The 21335-nt window shown below is 37.2% G+C and overlaps 1 protein-coding gene across 3 annotated transcripts; it reads left to right on the plus strand.

Annotated features, from left to right (window-relative positions):
* Window positions 1–872: 872 nt before the first annotated feature.
* LOC107843557 (protein IQ-DOMAIN 3) lies at window positions 873–5534 on the plus strand. 3 transcript variants are annotated; one of them, XM_047398286.1, is made up of 7 exons: window positions 873–963; window positions 1297–1405; window positions 2624–2719; window positions 2818–3138; window positions 3356–3577; window positions 3987–4106; window positions 4477–5534. In XM_047398286.1, the coding sequence occupies exons 3-7, from the start codon at window positions 2645–2647 to the stop codon at window positions 5179–5181; spliced, it is 1443 nt and encodes a 480-aa protein (XP_047254242.1). In that variant the 5' UTR covers window positions 873–963; window positions 1297–1405; window positions 2624–2644; the 3' UTR covers window positions 5182–5534. The 3 variants fall into 3 exon arrangements, with proteins under 3 accessions (XP_047254242.1, XP_016543355.1, XP_047254243.1); XM_016687869.2 differs by having other exon boundaries at window positions 930–1081; XM_047398287.1 differs by lacking the exon at window positions 873–963 and adding an exon at window positions 971–1077.
* Window positions 5535–21335: the final 15801 nt, after the last annotated feature.

A 21335-nucleotide genomic window follows, 5' to 3' on the forward strand; every position in this document is an offset into this window, starting at 1 on the left:
ATTCATTTTTTCGCTCTCTATTTTCTCTTAATTGCCATATTGTTCAAGGATATTTAAAATATTTTCTTCACAAAAAAAAATTAAAAAAATTCATCATTTGTTTTTGGAGACATCAAAAGGACCGACCACATGTAGTTTCTGTGACCACTTCTGCAATTGTAATAACTGAATGAAGGGATAAATGCTTTATTAAATTTGGTCACAAGTCCTTTATTTTTTACAACTCCATAAATATTCACCAACTGTATTTCATAATTAAAGACGAATTTAAATTTTAAATATGAAACACCATTCGAACATCACACCTCAAAAAGCTCTTTTCAAAATATACATGGAAAAAAAAATTGATTAAATAAATAAATTGTTCATAGAACCCGTGAGACTTTATTGTGCTAGATTATTATTTTTTTTCCTTCATAAATAGCAGAATTATATTACTTCAAAATCTGATTTACATGTTACAATCCAACTCGAAAAGTTAGACGTCCAAGAAATCTTATGTAAAAGTAAAAGAGAATACTTGGTTAGTGCTCGATGAATTCGCTTTTATGACTTTTTTTATTTCTCATACGTTTCTGAGTGTGTTATCTCAAATATTTTATTACACATTCAATGAACGATTTTTAATTTTAAAAAATTATAGTCTATAAGGTATGTACATTGTGAATGTAACTGTATATATGTTTGCTAAGGTTATATCTATTTGTGAATTTGAAGCCATAAAATATTGATATTTTGATCTGTGGGATGTAAAAACTTTTCTTCACTGACGCCATCAATCCTCAACGGTACAATGAATTGTGTCGGCTTAATCATTGATTCATCAGATACTACCAAAATAGTGAGGGTGGTTGGTGTGTGGTGGGGGTGTGCTGGTCAGCTTTGTAATTGTTAACGTTGTTGTCACGCTAGCTATCAGAACACCACCGAATATAAATTATGGACAAAGCTTCTTGTAAAAATGTAAGATAATATTGCGTATACTAGACCATTCTGCACCAAACTGGTTCTTTCAGGAGGTGTAAGGTGGGGTTGGGGTCGTTCGTTTTTATGCTTAACATCCGAGCAACTCCTACGGTGGGTATGTAATAATTTATATTGTAGGGTCCACTGTTGCAGCTCCCCCACACTTGCCAAAACCAGCTGTTCTTACTGCAATTTCTCTAAATTCATTACTTGGAATTGTTGTTAATCAAGATCTAGTTTCTCTCTCTGACTATACAAATGCAAGAAAAGGTCACCTAAGATAGAGGGGTCCAACTCCTTTTTCTTATCTTTTTGTTTTCTGTTACACAGAAGAAGATGCCACATTGTGATAAAAGAAGAAAAAGCTGCAGTCTTTGAAGAATAGAAGAAGAAGAATAATAGAAGCTGTCTGAGATCTTGTTCAGCTCCAATTTAAAGGGTATTGTTCAAATCAATAAATTTTATGTTTCTTTCTGGTTTCTTGTGATATTTATCATAGCCTGTGGTCTATTGTGTTTCGACTATGGCATCATTTTGTTGTTGTTATTATTTCTTTCTTGTAGACTTTGCACTGTTCCGTGGTTAGGTGTTATATTTTCTTCACTATTTCCTTCTTTGTACCCGGATTTGCTGCACTTCAGCCGAGGGAGGGTCTTTCAGAAACAGCCTCTCTACCTTCCGTGGTAGTAGTAAGGTCTGCTGCGTAACTTATCCTCCCCAGAACACACTTGTGGGATTTCACTGTGTATGTTGTTGTTGTTTTCTTGAAGTTCTTGCTGTTGTTTTGGTATGTGGGTAGTGCATAATTTTCTGAAAACTCGATATCTTTCTTTGAAATTGAACCAATAGTAATTGAAGTGTCAATATTTTTTCAAAGTTGTTTTTAAGCTATAGGTGCATTATCTTCCAAGTTTGTATTTTGTTTCCTCTTTAGAAGAACAAAAATAGAAGCTTTCTGAGATCTTTTTTTGAAGTATTGAGTATGAGAGCCAATTGATGCATTGATGAGATTCTCTTGTCAGCAGCCTAATTTTATGGATTTAGAGTCTTGTTTGCTAGGATCTCTGTTGAGAAATCAGATTTCGATAATCCAGGCTCAGCTCAGACTGTAACTTGCCAATTTATGCATAGATCTTTCAGTTATTTCATTTTTCAGCTTGTATCTTGTAGTCGTAGTATTGCTCCTGTAGTTTCTTGTCCTTGGAATTGTGTTACTATCTATTGTTTCTTGTACCTTGATTATCAGATTGTTTTGTTGTCGTTTCTTTTCAGTTATTATAGATGTTGTTTCTTGTACTCCCATTACTTCTTTTTGGGACTGCCTTGGAATATTTTGAGCCGATGGTCCATCTGAAACCACCTCTCTGCCTTAAGGTCTGCGTACATCTCCACCCTCCCCATACCTTACTTTGTGGGAATACACTGGGTTATTGTTGTTATACCTTGTGGGGATTTTAGCTTCTCCTTGCCTCTCTCCTCGAACACAAGCATATGTAAATTATATGTACACAAGCTTCCTCCTCACGTGATACCTCATACCAAGTACTTTTTGAGCATTATGTTGGATATTTCTCTGTAATTTTACTTGGTTTCCCTGAATCTTTAATTGAAAAGGTTGAGTCATCCTTGTAATGTAGTGTGTTTTTCTTCTAAATAGGGATAATTGTTGAATACGAAGATGGGGAAGAAAGGAAACTGGTTTTCTTCGGTAAAGAAGGCTCTGAGCCCAAATTCTAAGGAAAAGTCTGACAAGGTTATGTTGAAATAATCATATACTAGTACTTCTCTAGCATTATAAGATTTTTTTGACACATGTAACTGGTGCCTGACATTTCTTGAGTGTAATTTCAGAAAGAAAGTAAATCAAAGAAGAAATGGTTTGGGAAAGAAAGGCATCCAGTTCCGGATTCTTCGACTTTGGTGGTTGCCTCAGTTTCTCCTCCTCGACCTGTTCCCCCTGTAGAAGACGTCAAACTGGCTGAAGTGGAAGAAGAACAGACTAAACATGTTTATTCTGTTGCAGTTGCCACAGCTGCAGCAGCTGAAGCGGCTGTTGCAGCTGCCCAGGCTGCTGCAGAGGTTGTTCGGTTAACGACCGTCAATCAATTTACAGGCAAATCCAAGGAGGAAATAGCTGCAATCAGGATTCAGACTACATTTCGAGGATATCTGGTATGCATTTCTACTCTCATATTTTGTCATTTCAAGTGAATTTTCCTTTTTGGGAGAATTTATTTCACTTACATTGTGCTAAACTTGATTCTCTCAGTTAAAAACAAAAAAGCAACAGATAGCTACTTTGTTGTTTAATTTTGCATTACTTGTGAGAACGTCAAACAAATGATTTGGTACTGAGATAGAACTTGTTGTCGGGGTTTCTCATTTGCAGGCCAGAAGGGCATTGAGAGCTTTAAGAGGACTTGTCAGACTCAAAACACTAGTTGATGGACCTTCTGTCAAACGGCAAACTGCAAATACTCTGAAATGCATGCAGTCTTTATCTCGTGCCCAGTCTCAGATTAGTTCTAGAAGAAGCAGATTGTTGGAGGAGAACAGAACTCTTCAAAGGCAGCTCATGCAGAAACATGCAAAAGAACTTGAGAGTTTAAGGGTCAGTATTATTCCTTTACACCAACTTTTTCTAAGAAATGGATTTGGTGCTGGAATATGGAATTTCATTTTCCATTAAAATAGCTGAAGATGAAATTGTTCTCGAATTAACTGTGACACTGTTCTAGTGAAGTTTATTGGTAATGCTATAACCAAAATTGTGGGATGCGTAATGCGTATGTCAACACATACAGTAAGATGTCTGGTATATCCATTTAACCATTATATCGTTCCACAGTAAAAAAGTTGTGTTTGGAAGTTTCACCAGGAGCAATTCATCTGTTTGTCCCAAATTTGTGAACAAAATCTTTGAAGTTGTAATTTTGAATGCCTTTTTTGAGTGGGTCCTCTCATCTAAGGATGTGTGAGGTTTTCAGATGCTTTTCGTCTAACATTTTCTGTTTTGATAGAGAGGGGAGGAATGGGATGACACACTACAATCGAAGGAGCAAATTGAAGCAAGTTTGCTTGGCAGATATGAAGCTGCAATGAGACGAGAAAGAGCACTAGCCTATTCATATTCTCACCAGGTACTCCATTTAATCATTTTTCTTATATACAACTATTAACATTAATGTGAAAGAGGGCAGAGTTCTGTCACATAAGGCTATGTTGTGTAGTATGTGGAAGGTGATGTATGTAGCTTGCTACCGTTGTTCCAAGGAGATATGAAAAGTCATAATTTAACCTCTCACATTTGTACAGTCAAAATTTTACAATGATAGTATTTGCCAAAATTTATTTTTTAAAAAAGAAAAAGTTAACTTTAATTTAATGACCACTAATCTATGCATATCTTCAAAGGAATATCTTTCCATGTTTAAACATGCATGTTTTTCCTTGTGAGCTTTTTAACGACGTTACTAGTCCTTGATTATGTAAAAAATGTTGACTTGACAGCAAACCTGGAAGAAGTCATCAAGATCTACCAATTTGTTGTTTATGGATCCAACCAATCCTCAATGGGGTTGGAGCTGGTTAGAGCGATGGATGGGTACTAGATCTCGAGAAAACCAAACCATGTCAGAGAAAGAACTAAAAAGTGATCAAATGTCCGTTAGAAGTGCCAGTATAAGCATTGCTGGAGGAGAAATAACCAAGTCATTTGCACGTCATCAGCTGAATTCTGAACTCCCGTCTTCTCCTTCCAGCCAAAAACCCAATCGCCCTTCAAGCCGCCAGTCTCCTACTACCCCTTCCAAGCCAGGCACAGCTAGAAAACTGAAACCAGCAAGTGCAAGAGTCAGTGCAATAAACCAAGATGATGACGCACGAAGTGTATTTAGTGTTCAATCAGAAATGAACAGGAGGCATAGCATTGCAGGATCATCAGTAAGAGATGATGAGAGCTTGGGAAGCTGCTCATCAGTACCAAGTTATATGGCATCCACTCAGTCAGCAAAAGCAAGAACACGGTTGCAGAGTCCATTGGGCGTGGAAAACAGCACAACACCAGCAAAGGGATCAGCAGGGTCTGTGAAGAAGCGACTCTCGTACTCACCTTCACCAGCCATTACAAGGCGGCATTCAGGCCCACCAAAGGTCGAGATTACCCCCACAAATACCGCTATTGCTGAGGAATATGTGAATGGAGTTGTCAACTAGCTCATCTTATCACAAGCTGTACCGCGGCCCTTCTACACCAGCTAAACGTAGAGGAGATATAAAGATTTATAACAAAGCCATTTGTTGATCGATTCATGCAACTTCGACTTCCTCATAAATCAAAACGAGTTCTTCGTTACTATACGTGCATGCCTGTGTGGTGCTTGCTTTTTTAATTTATAAAAAAAAAATAATGCTTTCTAAATATTTTCTTTTTCCACGAGTGTTGATTTCAGATTGTGATAGTTGTGAATTTACTTTAGAGGAAACATTTTCTTGTTTGTGATTATATGTGATTTCATCTTTTATTATGTATACAAAATGGTGAAAAAAGTGAGACTATTTTTTTGTTTCGTCAGTGGATATTGTTGTTTTTCTGTCTTTAGACCAAGTGATATTTGCCTTCAAGAATTATGGAGATGGTTGACAAATCATGGCCTTAAACCTTACTAGGAATTAAAGAAGCTCAATCAGAAAAGAAGGTGATGTAATTAGAAATAAAACATCAGAATTGGAAATTATTACATATGAACTGGATATCATGAGAAAAATCATAATGACAAATTGAGAATGAAAAAAAATAAATGAAATGTGACATGGAAATAATATGTGCTACTAATGACCATCCAAATGGATTGGGATGCATTTGTATTTTAGTCAAGAAGGGAGGAAGAAGGGGTGAATATTTGTGTACCATCGAATGCATTTTTATTTTTTTGAAGTGAAGAAGAGAGGAAATGAGGAGAAGGGATTAGGATGCTCCCACCTTTTCACTCACAATCTTAAAGTTGGAGGTGAAGGATGTTTACTATTCGATTAACTCTCTCTTATTTAGAAGTCGGAGAAGGGATAAGGCTTTTGTGTAAAAAGGGATTCGGGCTAGGTTCTAAGATGAGACGAGTTAAAGATAATTGAGATGGATTAAATGAAATTTAGTTGGATGACATGCGTAATGTCTTCAATCATACTTTAAAGTTGGATTTGTGGACCGGAGGTAAGTGACACGAACTCTGACGTACACTTTGTAACGTTCAACTTAACATTTCCACCTCGAATGACCGGCGGACTCTGATGCCGGCGCCGGCGTAGACGAGCAGGAAGAAGATAAGACCTCTCTCTCTCTCGCTTTTTCTCTCTCTCCTTTTCTCTCTCTCCCCTCAGATCTCTCTCCCCAGTTTCTCGTTAGCGTCTTCCCCACCCTTTCTATTTCTTTCCCGTAGCGACTATCGCCGGCGGGTTTAGGGTTCCCGCCGGCTCGACTCAGGTAACGGGAGAGATATCCATAAGCAACCAAACAAGTAGATTAGTCGAGTTGGTTCGACGTCCATCGACGCCCAGATCCCGGCAAGCCCTGAAGACGCTCCGACGAAACTTCGGTGACACTCCGTCGACATAAACAGCGGCCCCGTTCCAGTCGACCTTCTTCTGTCAACCAATTTTCAACATCAAAATTGACGGACCAGCAGCATGCAGGCGTACCAGTGACACCTAAACTTTGATTATTTTGTCACTTCATATAGTTTGGCTGTTTTATACTATTTTGTTTCTGGTCTCTTTTCTGCGTTCATTACTTGCTGCTAGTGAGCATAGTTGTGACTGGCTTCTTTGCTTAGTGGTGGATATTATTTGTGTTGTCTTTACCTGCGTTGACCTTTTCTTGATTATTTCATATACTGTGCGTTTGCCTTCTATTTCCTTCTGTTACTTTATTACTGTTGTTGTGGGTATTTTCCTGGACTTGTGGCTGTGGGCATTGATGGTAGGATAGGGTCATGTCCGACGGGGGTTGGGGTAGGGGGCTGTGCTGGGGGTGGGGGAAGGGTAGGGGGAGTGTGGGAGTTAGGGAGAGGTCTGGCGTTAAGAGAGGTAGAAAAAGACGTGGTGCTAGAGTGGATAGGCTGCGGGTTGGGTCTTGGAATATAGGTACTCTTCAGGGTAAGTCTATAAAGCTGGTGGAGATTCTTAGAAAGAGGAGGATCAATATTGTGTGTGTATAAGAGACTAAGTGGGTAGGGTCTAAGGCTAGGGATGTAGACGGTTACAAGCTTTGGTACTCGGGTAGCGAGAGGCGTAGGGATGAAGTTAGCATCTTAGTAGATGATGAGCTTAGAGGGCAGGTGGTGGAGGTTAAGAGGATCAGCGATAGGTTGATGACTATTAAGTTGGTCATTGGGGGGTCTACCCTGAACGTGTGTAGTGTTTACGCGCCTCAGGTGGGCTTGGATAGGGATGAGAAGATGCAGTTATGGGAGGATTGGATGAGGTGGTGAGAGGAGTGCCTAGTTCTGAGAAGATTGTTATAGCAGGAGATTTCAATGGGCATATCGGGGCATTGCCGGAAGGCTTTGGCGATGTGCATGGTCGTTTTGGTTTTGGGGAGAGAAATGAAGAGGGAGCTTCTTTGTTGGATTTTGCGAGGTCCTTTGGTTTGGTAGTGGTGAATTCGAGCTTCCCAAAGAAGGATGACCATCTGATTACCTTTCGAAGCACGATAACCAAGATCCAAATTGACTTTTTGCTGCTTAGGAAAGGGGATAGGGTGTTGTGTAAGGACTGTAAAGTCATTCCGAGTGAGAATCTTTCGACCCAGCATAGGCCCTTGGTGATAGACTTAGGTATTAAGAAAGACAAGAAGAGAAGGGGTGAGGAGGGTAAACCTAGAATTAAGTGGGGCGATTTAACACCGGTAAATGTGCGGGAGATAGGGGAGAAGGTGGAGGGTATGGGGGGTGGGAGTGTACGGGGGACGTGGATGGAATGTGGGATACGGTGGCTAGGTGCATCAAGGAGACTGCTAGTGAGGTGTTGGGTATGTCCAAGGGTCGGGCCGGTCATTGTCAGGGGGATTGGTGGTGGAAAGAAGAAGTTAAGAAGAAAACGGAGACTAAGAAGGAGACGTATGATAAGTTGGGTGAGAGTAAGGATGAAGATGAGAAGCGGGCGATTACATAACTAAAATCATGAATTGGAAAATTCACATGTAATTCGCTTGAAGTAGGACATGAGCGTTTCATCAAAACATGTAAAGTTCGTAGCTTAAATGTATGAATATCTTAAACATGAGGGAACAATAGAGTTACATGGAAAAGTTCATAGATTGGGGATTCATCTTGAAATTGACTTAACATGATATGAGAATTTCATCAAACATGTGGAAGGCATGAATTTAAAACATGAAAATATTGCTAAACATCATGAATTTAGGATCTATCATGGAATTTACTTGAATAAAGCATGAAAAATTCAAATTCATAGCATGATGAATTTAAAATCTTTCATGGAATCATACATGAGCTGAATTGAATTAAAAACATCATGAAAACATGAAATTCAATCTTTCTTGAACATACAAAATACCCTAGTAATGGAAGATTCATTCTTTAATTAAAATAGAAGAGCTTTTGGGCTCCATGGTGAAAGAGGACCCATGGATGAACTCCCACATACCTTAAAGCTTTAATCTTGAAGAAGAAACACAATCTTGAAAGTATTCTTGAATTAGAAAACTTGAGTTCTTGCTTTTTTTGAAGAAAAATTGATGAAGTTCTTGGTGTTCTTGAGGAGGCTAGGGTTTTTCTTTGAAAGAAAAATGAATAATTGAGTGTATATTGCTTTTGGGGGGCTGAAATTAAGTGTTATGGGCGGATTTGGGTGAGGAGAAGTGACCAAAGTTCCCTTAGACCCTTTAGAAAATGAATTAGTGCGTGAAATAGTTCCGTAACGTGCAGGCTGACGCATCGTGTTGCTATCATGTCGGCTTACTGCCTCACACGAAAAATGCCATAACTTTTCGCTCGGGTATCGGATTCAGGAGAAATTGGTATTGTTGGAAAGTTAATTCAATTATCTACGTTTAAGTAGACCCTTGTAGAATCGAATACCAAACTTTGGATGAATAAGAGGCTCTAAGCTCGACTTTATTCTAATTGATTCTTATGAATATTTTCCACCTCAAAAGAAAATCAAACATAAGAATAAAAATCATGAAACTTATAATCACATGGGAATTATTTAGATTCTAGCTTATACACGTAGGAACGACAGTTCAAAGACTAGCCCAAAAATGTAGGGTATTACAAAGTCTGTGTGTTCATCTTATTTTTTTGTTTTGTTTATCATATTGCTTATTGTTGTCCATTCATAACACTTTCTTTCTACGATGCCATTTTGTTGAGGTGTATCTGAACAAGTGCTTTAGTATACTATCCAGTTTTTTTTTTTAAAAAAACTTCCTAATTATTCATTATTAAATTTACGATTATTGTCACTTTGAAAAATCTTGATTTTCTCATTAAACAGTGTTTTCACCATGGCATAGAACGTCTCAAACACATTTTTAACCTCAAATTTGTCATTCAATGAGAAAATCCAACCCAACCTAGTATGATCATTAATAAAAGTTATAAACTATCATTTTTCAGATATTTTTAAAACTCTAGATGGTCCCCGAACATCAGTATGAATCATTATAAAGGGCTTTGAAGCCTGGTATTTTTAGGGGGAAAAAATCGATGATGCTTAGCCATTTCACAGAATTCATATTGGAACAAGGACGAACTTTTATTTCTAAATAACTAAGGTAACAAATGTCTTAAATAATAAAAAATTGACTATCCAAGCCTATAGTGCCAAAGTATGACTTTATTCAAAACAAAAGTAAAGTTCAAACAAATAGAATTCAATTGTAGACAGTTGTTTCCGATGTCAAGAAAATAAATACCTCCAAATTCACTAGCATTATCAATTATTTTTTTTTTGAGATTTTTTTCTGAAATTCACACAAATCAGAGTCGAAATAGCACGATAATTAAGAGAATGAGTTAATTTACTGATAAAAAACAAGTTATAAGAGAATTTTGAAACATAAAGAATACCATGAAGTGTGAGAAAATGTGATAGTTTAATAGTTTCTTTTTTAGCAATTACAGATAAGGAACTATTAGCTACCTTGACTTTATTATTTCCTACATGAGGAGTATTGTAACGCCCCAAATTTGGTACCCGAAATGCTGCACGGTGCTCATGACCTTGCAGGACCACAAGTTAACCCCTGACTGATATCTGTACCTGAGAACTGCATAATATACTGTATAAATGCGGAAACATGAACTGAAAGGCCTTAAGGTTCAAAAATAAAACATAACTGATAAATCATAACATATGGATGGGGTATGAAATACCCAAACACTGAAATAACTGCCTGAACATAATAGTCTGAAAATCCTCTAACTGATTGAATTGTCTGAATAAGGAGTTGATGGGACAAGTCTCCAACTAATTAATTAATTAATGAGATAATAAAGAATGGTCATGTCCTCGAAGGATGAGGACTCACTACTATCTCTGACTGCTGAGACTGAAATGCTACTGATGCTCTGGAGCTCGTGCTTATGAACTTATGGTATAAAACACCATAGCACAAATGCATCAGTACTTTGAATATACTGGTATGCATAAAAGGTAGGCTGAATGAAAAGGGTGTACATGCATGAACTATACTAACTGACTGGATAACATGAACGTGAGAATACATACATGAATACATAATAAATGTAATTGAGTTCATGATAACATGATTACTGAATCTGAGTATTGATAACATGAGATACTGATAACTGTATAACTGAACTAAATGATACTGAGCGACTGTATCTGACAGTCTAGTTTCTGATGAAACTAGCTGAGTTTTGTACTATTCTGAGTCAACTGTATCTAATAGTCTTGAATTCTGTAGAATTATCTGAGTTCTATTACTAAGACTAAATGACTGTATCTGACAGTCTTGATTCTATAATTGAAGCTATGGAAAGTAGTTATCTAATCAACATGCCCTTAATACGCCATTATAGCTGAGTTTGTGTCCACTCTGTAATCCCAATTGGAAGGGTGTCAATACCGCACCACTGGTAAGGACAATCTGTGAGTAACCCTCATATAACAGGTAACTCTAGTGAGAACGGTGGGAACCCTCACATAACAGGTTAAGCCACCTCATCTACCCTCATATAGTAGGCTATGATGTCTCAACCTACGCTGACTACGTAGTTCTGGAACGCAAGGATTTCTTTTAAGAATCACACCCTCATATAACAGGTGAGTTCCCATCCTTGGGTTCACTCGGTGCTAATTCCTACTCCTATCTGAATAGACACTGAACATGGATTACTGAACTGATTTAACTGAATTAACTGAGTTTCGTTGACTAACGGAATAGTACTGAGATTACTGTATTACTGAGATTTTCTAAGTCACATGACTGACTGAGTTCTATGAATCATGGCTTGACTAAGGATATCGTGAAAACATAATACCGACTCTAGGCACACAACTATATTTTTTGGGAACAAGTACCCCCAGGACTCCATGGAAAGAAACTGACAAAGCATGACTTTCTTGAATACATGACTAACATCAACAATCCATAATTCATTGAGTAAGAAATTTCATCAAACATTTGACATGCATAAACTTATACATGAATGGGGATTTCATATTATCATACTAGTATGACACTTTTCTTTCACATAGGCATTTAATCAAACACATAGGGGGACATGCTTTGGTCATAAAATCATCAACACATCTAATAATCATGGATACATCAATCAACTTGTAATTTGAAGGGGGTTTATCATGGTTATTATGCAAACCATCACATACTAGGGTTAATCATTGGAAAATATAATTTAAAACATAAATCAAAATCGCACAACATAATGGACATGAATTTCAATTCAATTTAAATCATGAATATTCATAAATACCCAAATCTTGGATTTTAAAAGAGATTCTTGAGCTTCATGGGTGAAAGGAACCCATGAATCAACACATGACATACCTAGGCTGTGATTTCTTGAAGATTGATGGAGGAAAACTTAAATTCTCGACTAGGAATTAAACACCTAGGGTTTTCTTGTTCTTGAGGATAGATCTTGCAGAGAAACACTAATTTGATGTTATAAAAGAATAATGAACTTATGAGCTATGGTCGGGTGTAATTAAGGATTAAATCGGGTGAAAAAAGACCCAAATACCCTTTTAAAAATGACTTTAAAATAATTGAATGAGATTTGCGATGGCTCGTGCAACGGTCCATCGCTGGCTCGACACTATTATAAGAGTCGAACAGTCTATAGCAGGTTTTAGTTCAACATGTAGATCTGATTTTGACATGACCTTTCTCCTAGTTTTCTCTATTCTAACTTTATGAAAAAATTCACGAACTGAGGGTAAATGATTTCTTTCTAGAATTCATGATCTGACCTCATCAAACTCTCAATTTAACTTTTATTAAAAAAGTAAACTCTCTCATTTTTTTTCTTTTATTGCTCTCCACTATCCACAGGACACTCCCATTTATCATTGTAACACTAGTCTAACCCCTTCCACAAAGACACTATTTTATTATAATAAACATTGACTTTTTTTATCACCTACTTAACTTGTCTTAATTTTATTTTTAACTTAAAAATTTGGAAGGACTGCATCAGTATATGTCTCCCTAACGGCTTCCCACATATTCTTAATAGTGGGTAAAAAAGATAAAGTTTATGCATGACTGGCTCCATAAGATTTATTAACTAGGCAATCGCGAGTGAATTCTCTGATCTCCGGGTGTTTATCTTTGAATCTCCAACTTCTAACTTTTTCGTCTCTCCAGTCAGATGTCCCAACTTTTCATGACTATCGATTACAAGCTTCAAGGATTGTGCCTATTTCAAATAGTTCTTCCTGCTTAATTGATGAGAAGTTAACTGAAAGGGAATGTGAGAAACATTTCCTCCTTCAGTGCTCAGATTTTCTGTCGGAATTTTTAGAAAAGATATTTTGTCTTCTTTTGATGTTCCAAAAAGTTATTTCTATGAAAAGTTCTTTTGACCATAAGATATTAGGGAAAAAGTTCCTCTCTGATATGCAAAAATATGATTTTATTCATAGAGTTCTGCACAATATTAATAGGTGAACTAGAAGATCAAAATGATCTAATTAATTCTCAGATAGATGAATGAAGAGATTTTCTTTAATCTATTTTCCTAGAATAACAATTTATGAAGCTCATATTTATAAAAGCAAAGTACAATCATATCCAATTTATTTTTTGAGCAGATTTTATTCAAATATGTCAACTTACTAGTGGAGTAGATTATGACTAAATTTGTCAACTCATTCGACATGTTAGTTGCTAGAATGAAAGATGTCCTTCCTTTGATAGCCTCTCCTAATCAACTTGCCTTTTTAGGTAATAGACAAATTACTGACAATATTGTGCTAGCTCATAAATTTATGCATTTGCTAAAATATAAAAAACGAAAAAAAAATTATGACTATGAAACTTGATATGTTTAAAGCCTATGATAGAGTAGAATGGATTTTTATTGAGGAAATGCTCCTAAAAATGGATTTTTACCAATCTTTTGTGGGTTGGATAATGGAATGTATCACTTCTACGACCTATAGATTTAGTTAAATAGTGAAATTATGGGTAGGGTTAAACCAAATAGAGGTCTAAGATAAGTTGGCCTATTATCACCTTGTCTTTTTTTTATTTATGCTGAACATCTATCAACACTTCCTTAAAAGAATGAAGATCAGGGTTAATTTCACAGGTTAAGTTTGAATAGAAATGGATCGACAATTTCACATCTACTTTTAGCAGACGATTCCTTAATTTTCTGTTTAGCCAATAGTTAGAGTGCTTGGACAGTTGTTGATAAATTAAATATTTATGCTAAATGTTCGGGCCAAATGATTAATGTATATAAATCTGGGACGAGGCTCATCTCTAGTAGATGATCTCTCTAGTTGCTGCAGTACACCATTATTCTTGCGACATCTGTCTCATTTTAAATCTAATGATCAACATTTAGCAGCCCCTTAAACCATGGTTAAGCATCCTAATTATCTGTTTTTGTACTTTTTTTTATGGGCAGCATTAAATTAGGCAAAAATCTTTCTATTCTTGGCTAATTTTATTTGCCATCTACACGCTACTCCTTTCCAAATAAAAAGTTAAAACTCATTTATAGGATTTTAGAGCTTTTCATGTACCTCCAAACTTTAATCATCGATCTTGTCGACCATTAGATTCATACATTTTTAATAATTTTTTATTCGGTATTCATATGGGAACCCAACTAAATTTGGATTCGTGCTTAAACGTCTCACCGTGAGGATAAAATACTCCCTAAAAAAAGGGACCTCATACCTCTTTTATTTCATATAAACTAGCTAACCTGGATTTAGTCTTGTCAATTTTCTGTTTCTCACTAAGATGTGAAGAGGATGTTTGTCTGCATAATATATTAGCAATCACAGAAAACTGAATATACATAACGTAAACGATTAAGATAGGTTTTAGTCTTGTCAATTTTCTAATTTTCATTAACATTTGAAGGGGATGTTTGTCTGCATAATACATTTACAATCACATGAAACTTAATACACATAATGTAAATAATTAAGATAGGTTATTTATTAGCAAATTCGATAATTCAATGTAAAAAACACATGAGTAGCTGAGTGAAATTTTCCTAATTGCATTTTTAGAACTTGAAACATGAATGGGCTAAAGGAGTATTAAGTGACATTGAACGAATTTTCCTAATTGCATTTTCAGAACTTGAAACATGAGTGGGCTAAAGGAGTATTAAGTGACATTGAACACCTCACAGAATAGAAAATAGAAGAGGTAATAAATGAATATTTGAATGACTTCAAGAAGATTCACTTCAATCCAAGGGTTGGCATTCTTTCATGTCAGCTTACATACTCTTTAAAGCAGTGATGAACATGTACTCCAGGATCATGGACAACAGTCCAAGAAGTATCCATCTATATAGATCAATTGCGTCTGTAGACACCTAATTTTTGCCCTCCGCAATCTAAGTTAATTTTGAGTTTCTTCAATTTTAAAATAAAATCACAACAATTATTTTGTTCAAACAAATGCTAGTTTAAATTACTTTTTCAATTTTATCTGATGTTCTCATTTTACTACTTTTGGCGCCATAGCTGGATTTTGAATTAAAATTTGTGGTTTTGATTATGTTCAATAGTTCTAGCCGTGTGTTGTCCTGTTTGTAGATATTATTTGAAGGTGTTTCAACTGTTGTTACTATGGATTGGTGTTGTATTCGTCAAGATGGCATGTTGCTAGCAGAAGCTTTCTCATATGCCAAAGGGACAATGAGTAAGGTCTAAAATACGCTAGGAAGTCCTAAGATTCCTTGATGACTATCTCGTTTGAGTCTGCCAAAGCGAGGAGGAAGAAAAAAATCTACTATCTTGCTCGTTGTTGGTATTCGTTGATTATCAAAACTGTTGAGCCGTAGTATTATTAGCGATACATCCTCTCAAGTTCCCCGATTTTTCGAGGGACGAGGAACGACAAGGATAAGTTCGCTTACAAATAGCAAATCCTGGGATTCCTCGATGATTTATCTCAGGGACCAAAGGCTCTCTTTGTGTCTGTTGAATGGACAGTAAGGATGAAGATAGTAGATTTTGCCATATTTCCCTTCAGTTTAATGGGTTAGGTCTTTCTTTTGGTCTCAAGACTAGAAGTTTGAATTTCCACCTTTCTTTTGGGCTCTTTTTGGAATGAATATACATCAGGAGGATGAATATGGTTGTGTTGTGGGATGCTACACATTTGAATACATTGTTTAGGAAATTTAGCTTAATTCTGTGACATGGCATTCCGTATGGCCTATATTCAGGTTAAATACTCACGAGAATCTTCATTTAAGAGTAAGGATTCAGTAGAAGGATAAGGACCTTTGAATTTGCTTAAAATAAGTTTATCCGTGGTCATGTATTTTACTTATTTCCAGTGGCTTTGGAAATGCATCAACAAATGAGTATTATTTTCCTCTTTCCATTTTTGTGGGTCATTTCAAAGTTCGGAGGCTTAGCTTCTTATATTGAAAATCACGTTATGATTGCTGTTAAAACGACGCCAATGAGTCATGACTAATGTGCATTTTGGATATTTTAGAAATTTTCTTCCTGGTTCAGTATGACTAATCTGTATTAATGCGGGTTCTTCGATAATATATTGCCTGCAACCAAGTCATTTTTTAGGACATAGTTCAGCCCATCGATTGACCAAAACGACGAAATAAGATTAGTTCAGTGTTTATTCCTACTCCATTCTATATGCGCATTTATTCATTTTTTTTACTTTGTGAATTATATGGTTTATAATGACTCTGACTCTTCTCTTTCCTTCGATGCATGTGAATCTGTTTTGGGGTCCACAATGGACTCCCCCATATGCATTATCAAGTGGGCCAACGAGGCCCGTATCCTCAATGTTTAATTCCAAAGTTCTCCCATGGCGCATAAATATGAAGAGTCGAGCGAAGAAGAAAAGAAGGGGCTAAAATCCCATCGTTTAAGCGGCACAGAAACTTGAAAGTCTCGCTTTCTATTTTATTTATTTGTTCATTTATTGTCATGTTTATTTATTTATTTATTTTCTTATTTATTCATTTAGGCCTCGAAGCCAAAGTTGTACTTAATACAGGTGAAGCGAGACTCGAGGTAAAGGCTCGAAAATATAGAATTAGACAGGTGAAAATGGGTCGAAAACCCAACTAGACTAGGGCAAGTTTCATTGATTCGGGCCCAATGGCCTAAATCACTACTTCTCCCTTTTCCCCTTTTCCTTTTGCTTACTTGTTTTACGTGTTCTCTTGCGAAGCTAGTTAGATCCCTAACTAAGTCGCTAAAAAACTGATTTTGCAAAAAAAAAACTTTTTTCCTTAAATCAACTATTTTTCCAACAAATTTATTTTTTGAAGTTAATCAAAAGAGTGTTTTCAAACAGATCGGATAACCGCATGTTAACGGACATTTTAGGTGCCTAACACCTTCCTAAAACGTTAATAGGAACCGCTTACTCATAATCTCTGACTTAAACGATTTTCCTGTTTTGAATCGTCTAAGTATTTTACAAAGGTTTCTTAATTCCTTTTCAAAATTTAAGTGGAGACTCTTTCAAAAGCTAAATTTCTGCAAAACAGAAATGGCGACTCTGCTGGGGAATTGGAACTAGGTTCTAACCAATTGTTTGATTTTTTTCTTTTGATTAACTATTTATGTGTTTATATTCTTTGATTTTGTAAAGTTTAACTATCGCATCTCATGGCATAGTCCTACATTATTTAAACTATTTTGGGGTTTCATGGGTATCCCGGCCCCTATTGATCAATTCCAAAAATGCGTTGGAAATACAAATAGTTTATTAGCACGTGAGTCGTCTGATGGCTGTTTGTATTTTCAAACTCAAGTTGTCCGCTTGAGAACAACCCACTCTAGGTACCTAGGACAGAGCAAAATCAAAACCCTATTTTAGGCATGAGCCTAGGATGACCCAATACCCGAGCAGGGTATTGGGCCCATTAGAAAACCTGCCCTGCGTCTATTGACCCTGAGTCAATTACAGACGAATCATATTTATGTGTTGAAGAAATATATGCTTGTCTAATTCAATCCATTACCCTTTGGGATATGGGGGAAGGCTTATCTTTGTTTGCTTTCGTATAGGTATGGCTCAATTGCATTCCCACGAGAAGTTCAAGATGGTTACTAAACCTGACGATTACCTGAAACTATGGTGGGACTATATGAGCACAGAAGAGAGAAAAATTGTTAGAAAACACATCGGATACCTGCCTTCATTGATTGAAATGGATGCTTGGCTCGAAATGATCCACGTGCTTACCACTTTTTGGGATGATCAGAATATGGTGTTTCGCTTCGGGGATGTGAAATTGACTCTTACCATCGAAAAAGTGTTAATTTGCTATGAGAGTATTGAAATGTGTTTCAAGAGAAAGGAAAAACATGATAAGAACATTTTAGTTCCTGTCGTGTGGGACCGTCAAACAATCAAAGAGGCATTTTTAACCGATGATGACACTAGCTAGGGGAACGTGATGGTGCAAATATCACTTTTCGGGAGTTTTATCGTCGGTTTGGAAGATTTAATGCCTTTCACAAATTTGGACGTAAATTTGAGTCCGAGGCAAAATTGAAGGAGATGAGAGCCTTTGCGTTTGCGGTAGGTCTACTCGGAACCATGGTGTTCCCACAGGGGAAAAATGACACAATTCATCCAAGGGTTATTACGGTGGCTCATGCACTTTTCTTTGGAATGGATTACGATTCTAACAAGGTATTCCATAATTTAGCTTCCATGATTGTCGCCAACATATATCGAGCCTTGGGAAGGTGTCAAGTCGAAAATAATTTCTTTCAAGGTTGCAACCTCATATTACAATGGTGGATGATGAAGAATTTGGTAAAGGATTAGAGAACGGTACAACCTGATCATAAAACAAGGGTGGATATGCTGGCTTCGCGTAACATGTGGTTGTTTCTACACAAGTTCAAAAGGGAAGCATCTCATGAATTTTGGTTTAAGACTTTCGGGGAATTAAGAGATGACGATGTGCAATGGTCCATTAACTCTCTTCGTTCAGGGAAATACACCATTCGAGGGGGCAAGTGGCCTTTCCTAATGCTTTTCGATCTCAGAGGGACCCGTCCCTACAATCCTGGCAGAGTTCTTAGGAAATTCGAGATCAAGCAGGACGTACCACAAATAGATTCCATGCTTAGGTTTTTCACCGAATACAACAAAAGTGAGTCTCCGCTCAAAGACGGCATGATAAATGGATGGAGAAGAAGAAGGTGGACAGAAGTGACTTTTCGTATAGAGATGATCCTGAAGTCAGCGACACTTACAAGAAGTGGTTGAAAAAGAGTCTAGTCGGAGCATTGATTCCGGGACCAAATGTGCCCACTCGGGTTGTGGATGTAGAATCCGAGCATCAAATTTGGCTCCACAGGCTACAAGATGAGTTCCAGAAAAGTGAAATCGCGCACCGGCAGGTACACATGGAGGATGCTTTAACAATACATATGTTGAGGGAAGAGTTGAAAAGAGCTAGGCAAGAAGCTAATGACTCCAGACAATGTCTAATCGATTTGGATGATAGCATGGCCTCCCAACTCGATAGTATAGGGAAAATGACTTACGAATGCAAGGCACAATTATGTAGGAGTCATCTTATCATCAATAGGTATCAAATAGAATAGGAAGTAAACAAGGCAAAGAAGGCAAAGATAGACGAAGGAGCCTCCAGTAGCTAGTTTTTCTATTTCCCCTGCGCGGTAACTTATCTTCTTTCATGTTATTTCCCTTTTCCCTAAAGATAGTATCCTTTTTTCGTTATATTTTGTACGAATTTATGCCCTTTTTGTGTCTATAGAAGTTGGGGGTTAATGGATTGACTTCGAGGAAAAAAGGGTCACCCCAGCTAGGATACGTGTTATTATAATGCTTTTGTGTGATATAACTATTTTATGTGCTTATGTGCGTTTGTTTGGATCAAAGACAAGTTTATCCACTATGTCCTATGGATGAATTTGGCTATGACTCAAGCAACTCTATGTGTTATTTCCTATCAAATATTTTGCATTACTTATCATATACGGAAACTAACACATCTGCCTTTGAGTTGTTTTACTTTACAGATAATAGAAATTACTCTATGTTGATATAAGTTAGCAGAACATCCCTACTTCACCTGATTGAAAGCGCACAAAATCCCATCCTCTGACCGTCATTTAAAAATGACAGGAAATGACGAAGAAAGCGCATTGACTATCCGGGACAATATGATAGCGGAACAAAATGAAATGATTGCGGAACTTGCAAGAAAGTTAGAAATGCTTCAGGAGGAAATAAATTGCACTCGATATTTGGCTAACTTGGCCATCACCGTCAATGCCCCCGCTCCAGGAGGACATGGGACTCCACTCCAAATCCCTCCCCTCAGCACACCTATTCTTGGGGATCATCCAAATAACGTATCATCTATTTCCGCTCCTCCATTTGTCCAAAATACTAATCGTGAAAATAACCCAAACGCCTACCTACCATAAAATCCATCTGTAACCCCACAGAACCCATCTCTGAATCCATTCCCCAATCCTCAAAACACATTTTCAAATCAACAAAATGCATTCCCAAATCCGCAAGATTCACTCTCAAACCCACAAAATACGTCAAACCTACCTTCGAATCAACTAAATTCATTTCCAAATCCGCAAAATCCTTTTCATATTCTGCCAAACTACTCATAAAGTCCACAGAACCTTTCCAAATTCCAAAATATGCTCCCCACTTACCAACCAAGTTCCTTTCTTCCGCAAAATCAAGCCTCCTTCCAAATCCCTCTCAAGCTATCATAGACCCTGATATTTATGAACCCCTTCCTAACCTCGAGATGGTCCATTACAAGGAGAAGAATAAAGAGTGGAGGACCCAGCATGAAAGGAATTTACTAGCTATGAAGAAAGAGATCATGAGGATCAAAGAGTCTCATGGAGACAGGGACCACAACGATTTAGGGTATGACGATTTATGTGTTCACCCAGAAATAAACCTACCAGATGGGTACAAAGTCTCTAAGTTTGAGATGTTTGACGGTACCAGAAATCCAATGGCCCATCTGAGAAGGTATTGTGAGCCTTGGAGTGGTTTATGTCTCAGGAGCCAAAAAAGTGGACTGGTTGGAAAGCATTGGCCAAGGGTTTCCTTGATCGGTTCGTATTCAATGTTGAAATAGTCCCTGACCAATATTCAATAGATCGGATCAAACAGAAGAATGTTGAGAGTTTTCAAGACTATGCTTTTCGTTGGGGAAAGAAGCCGCCAAAGTGCAACCCCCCATGTAAGAGGAGGAAATGGTATCTGTGTTCTCTCGCGCTCAAGAAGGAGCATTTTATACCAGGATGGTGTCCGTTGTCAGGGAACCTTTTACGGATTTGGTAAAAATAGGAGAATCATTAGAAGAAGGTATTCATACAGGGAAAATTGCCAAAACCCCAACATCGTCTGGGACTATCATGTTCTCGAAGAAGAAAAAGAAAGATGTAGGTGTGATTTCTGCTAATCTTGTTGCGAAAACGAAAAAGAGGTTCAACTCGAGAAATGTTTTACCTTCTCCACCGTCACCCAACCTTCAACACGTGTTCTACACCTACCCCCAATACCTAGATCCACTCTCAAATACCCAAACTCAGTACCAAACTCCACTCCCAAACCTCCAATCCTCATACCAAGCTCCACAACTAAATAT

This window comes from Capsicum annuum, chromosome 10, assembly GCF_002878395.1.
Source record: "Capsicum annuum cultivar UCD-10X-F1 chromosome 10, UCD10Xv1.1, whole genome shotgun sequence".
Taxonomy (NCBI): Eukaryota; Viridiplantae; Streptophyta; class Magnoliopsida; order Solanales; family Solanaceae; genus Capsicum; species Capsicum annuum.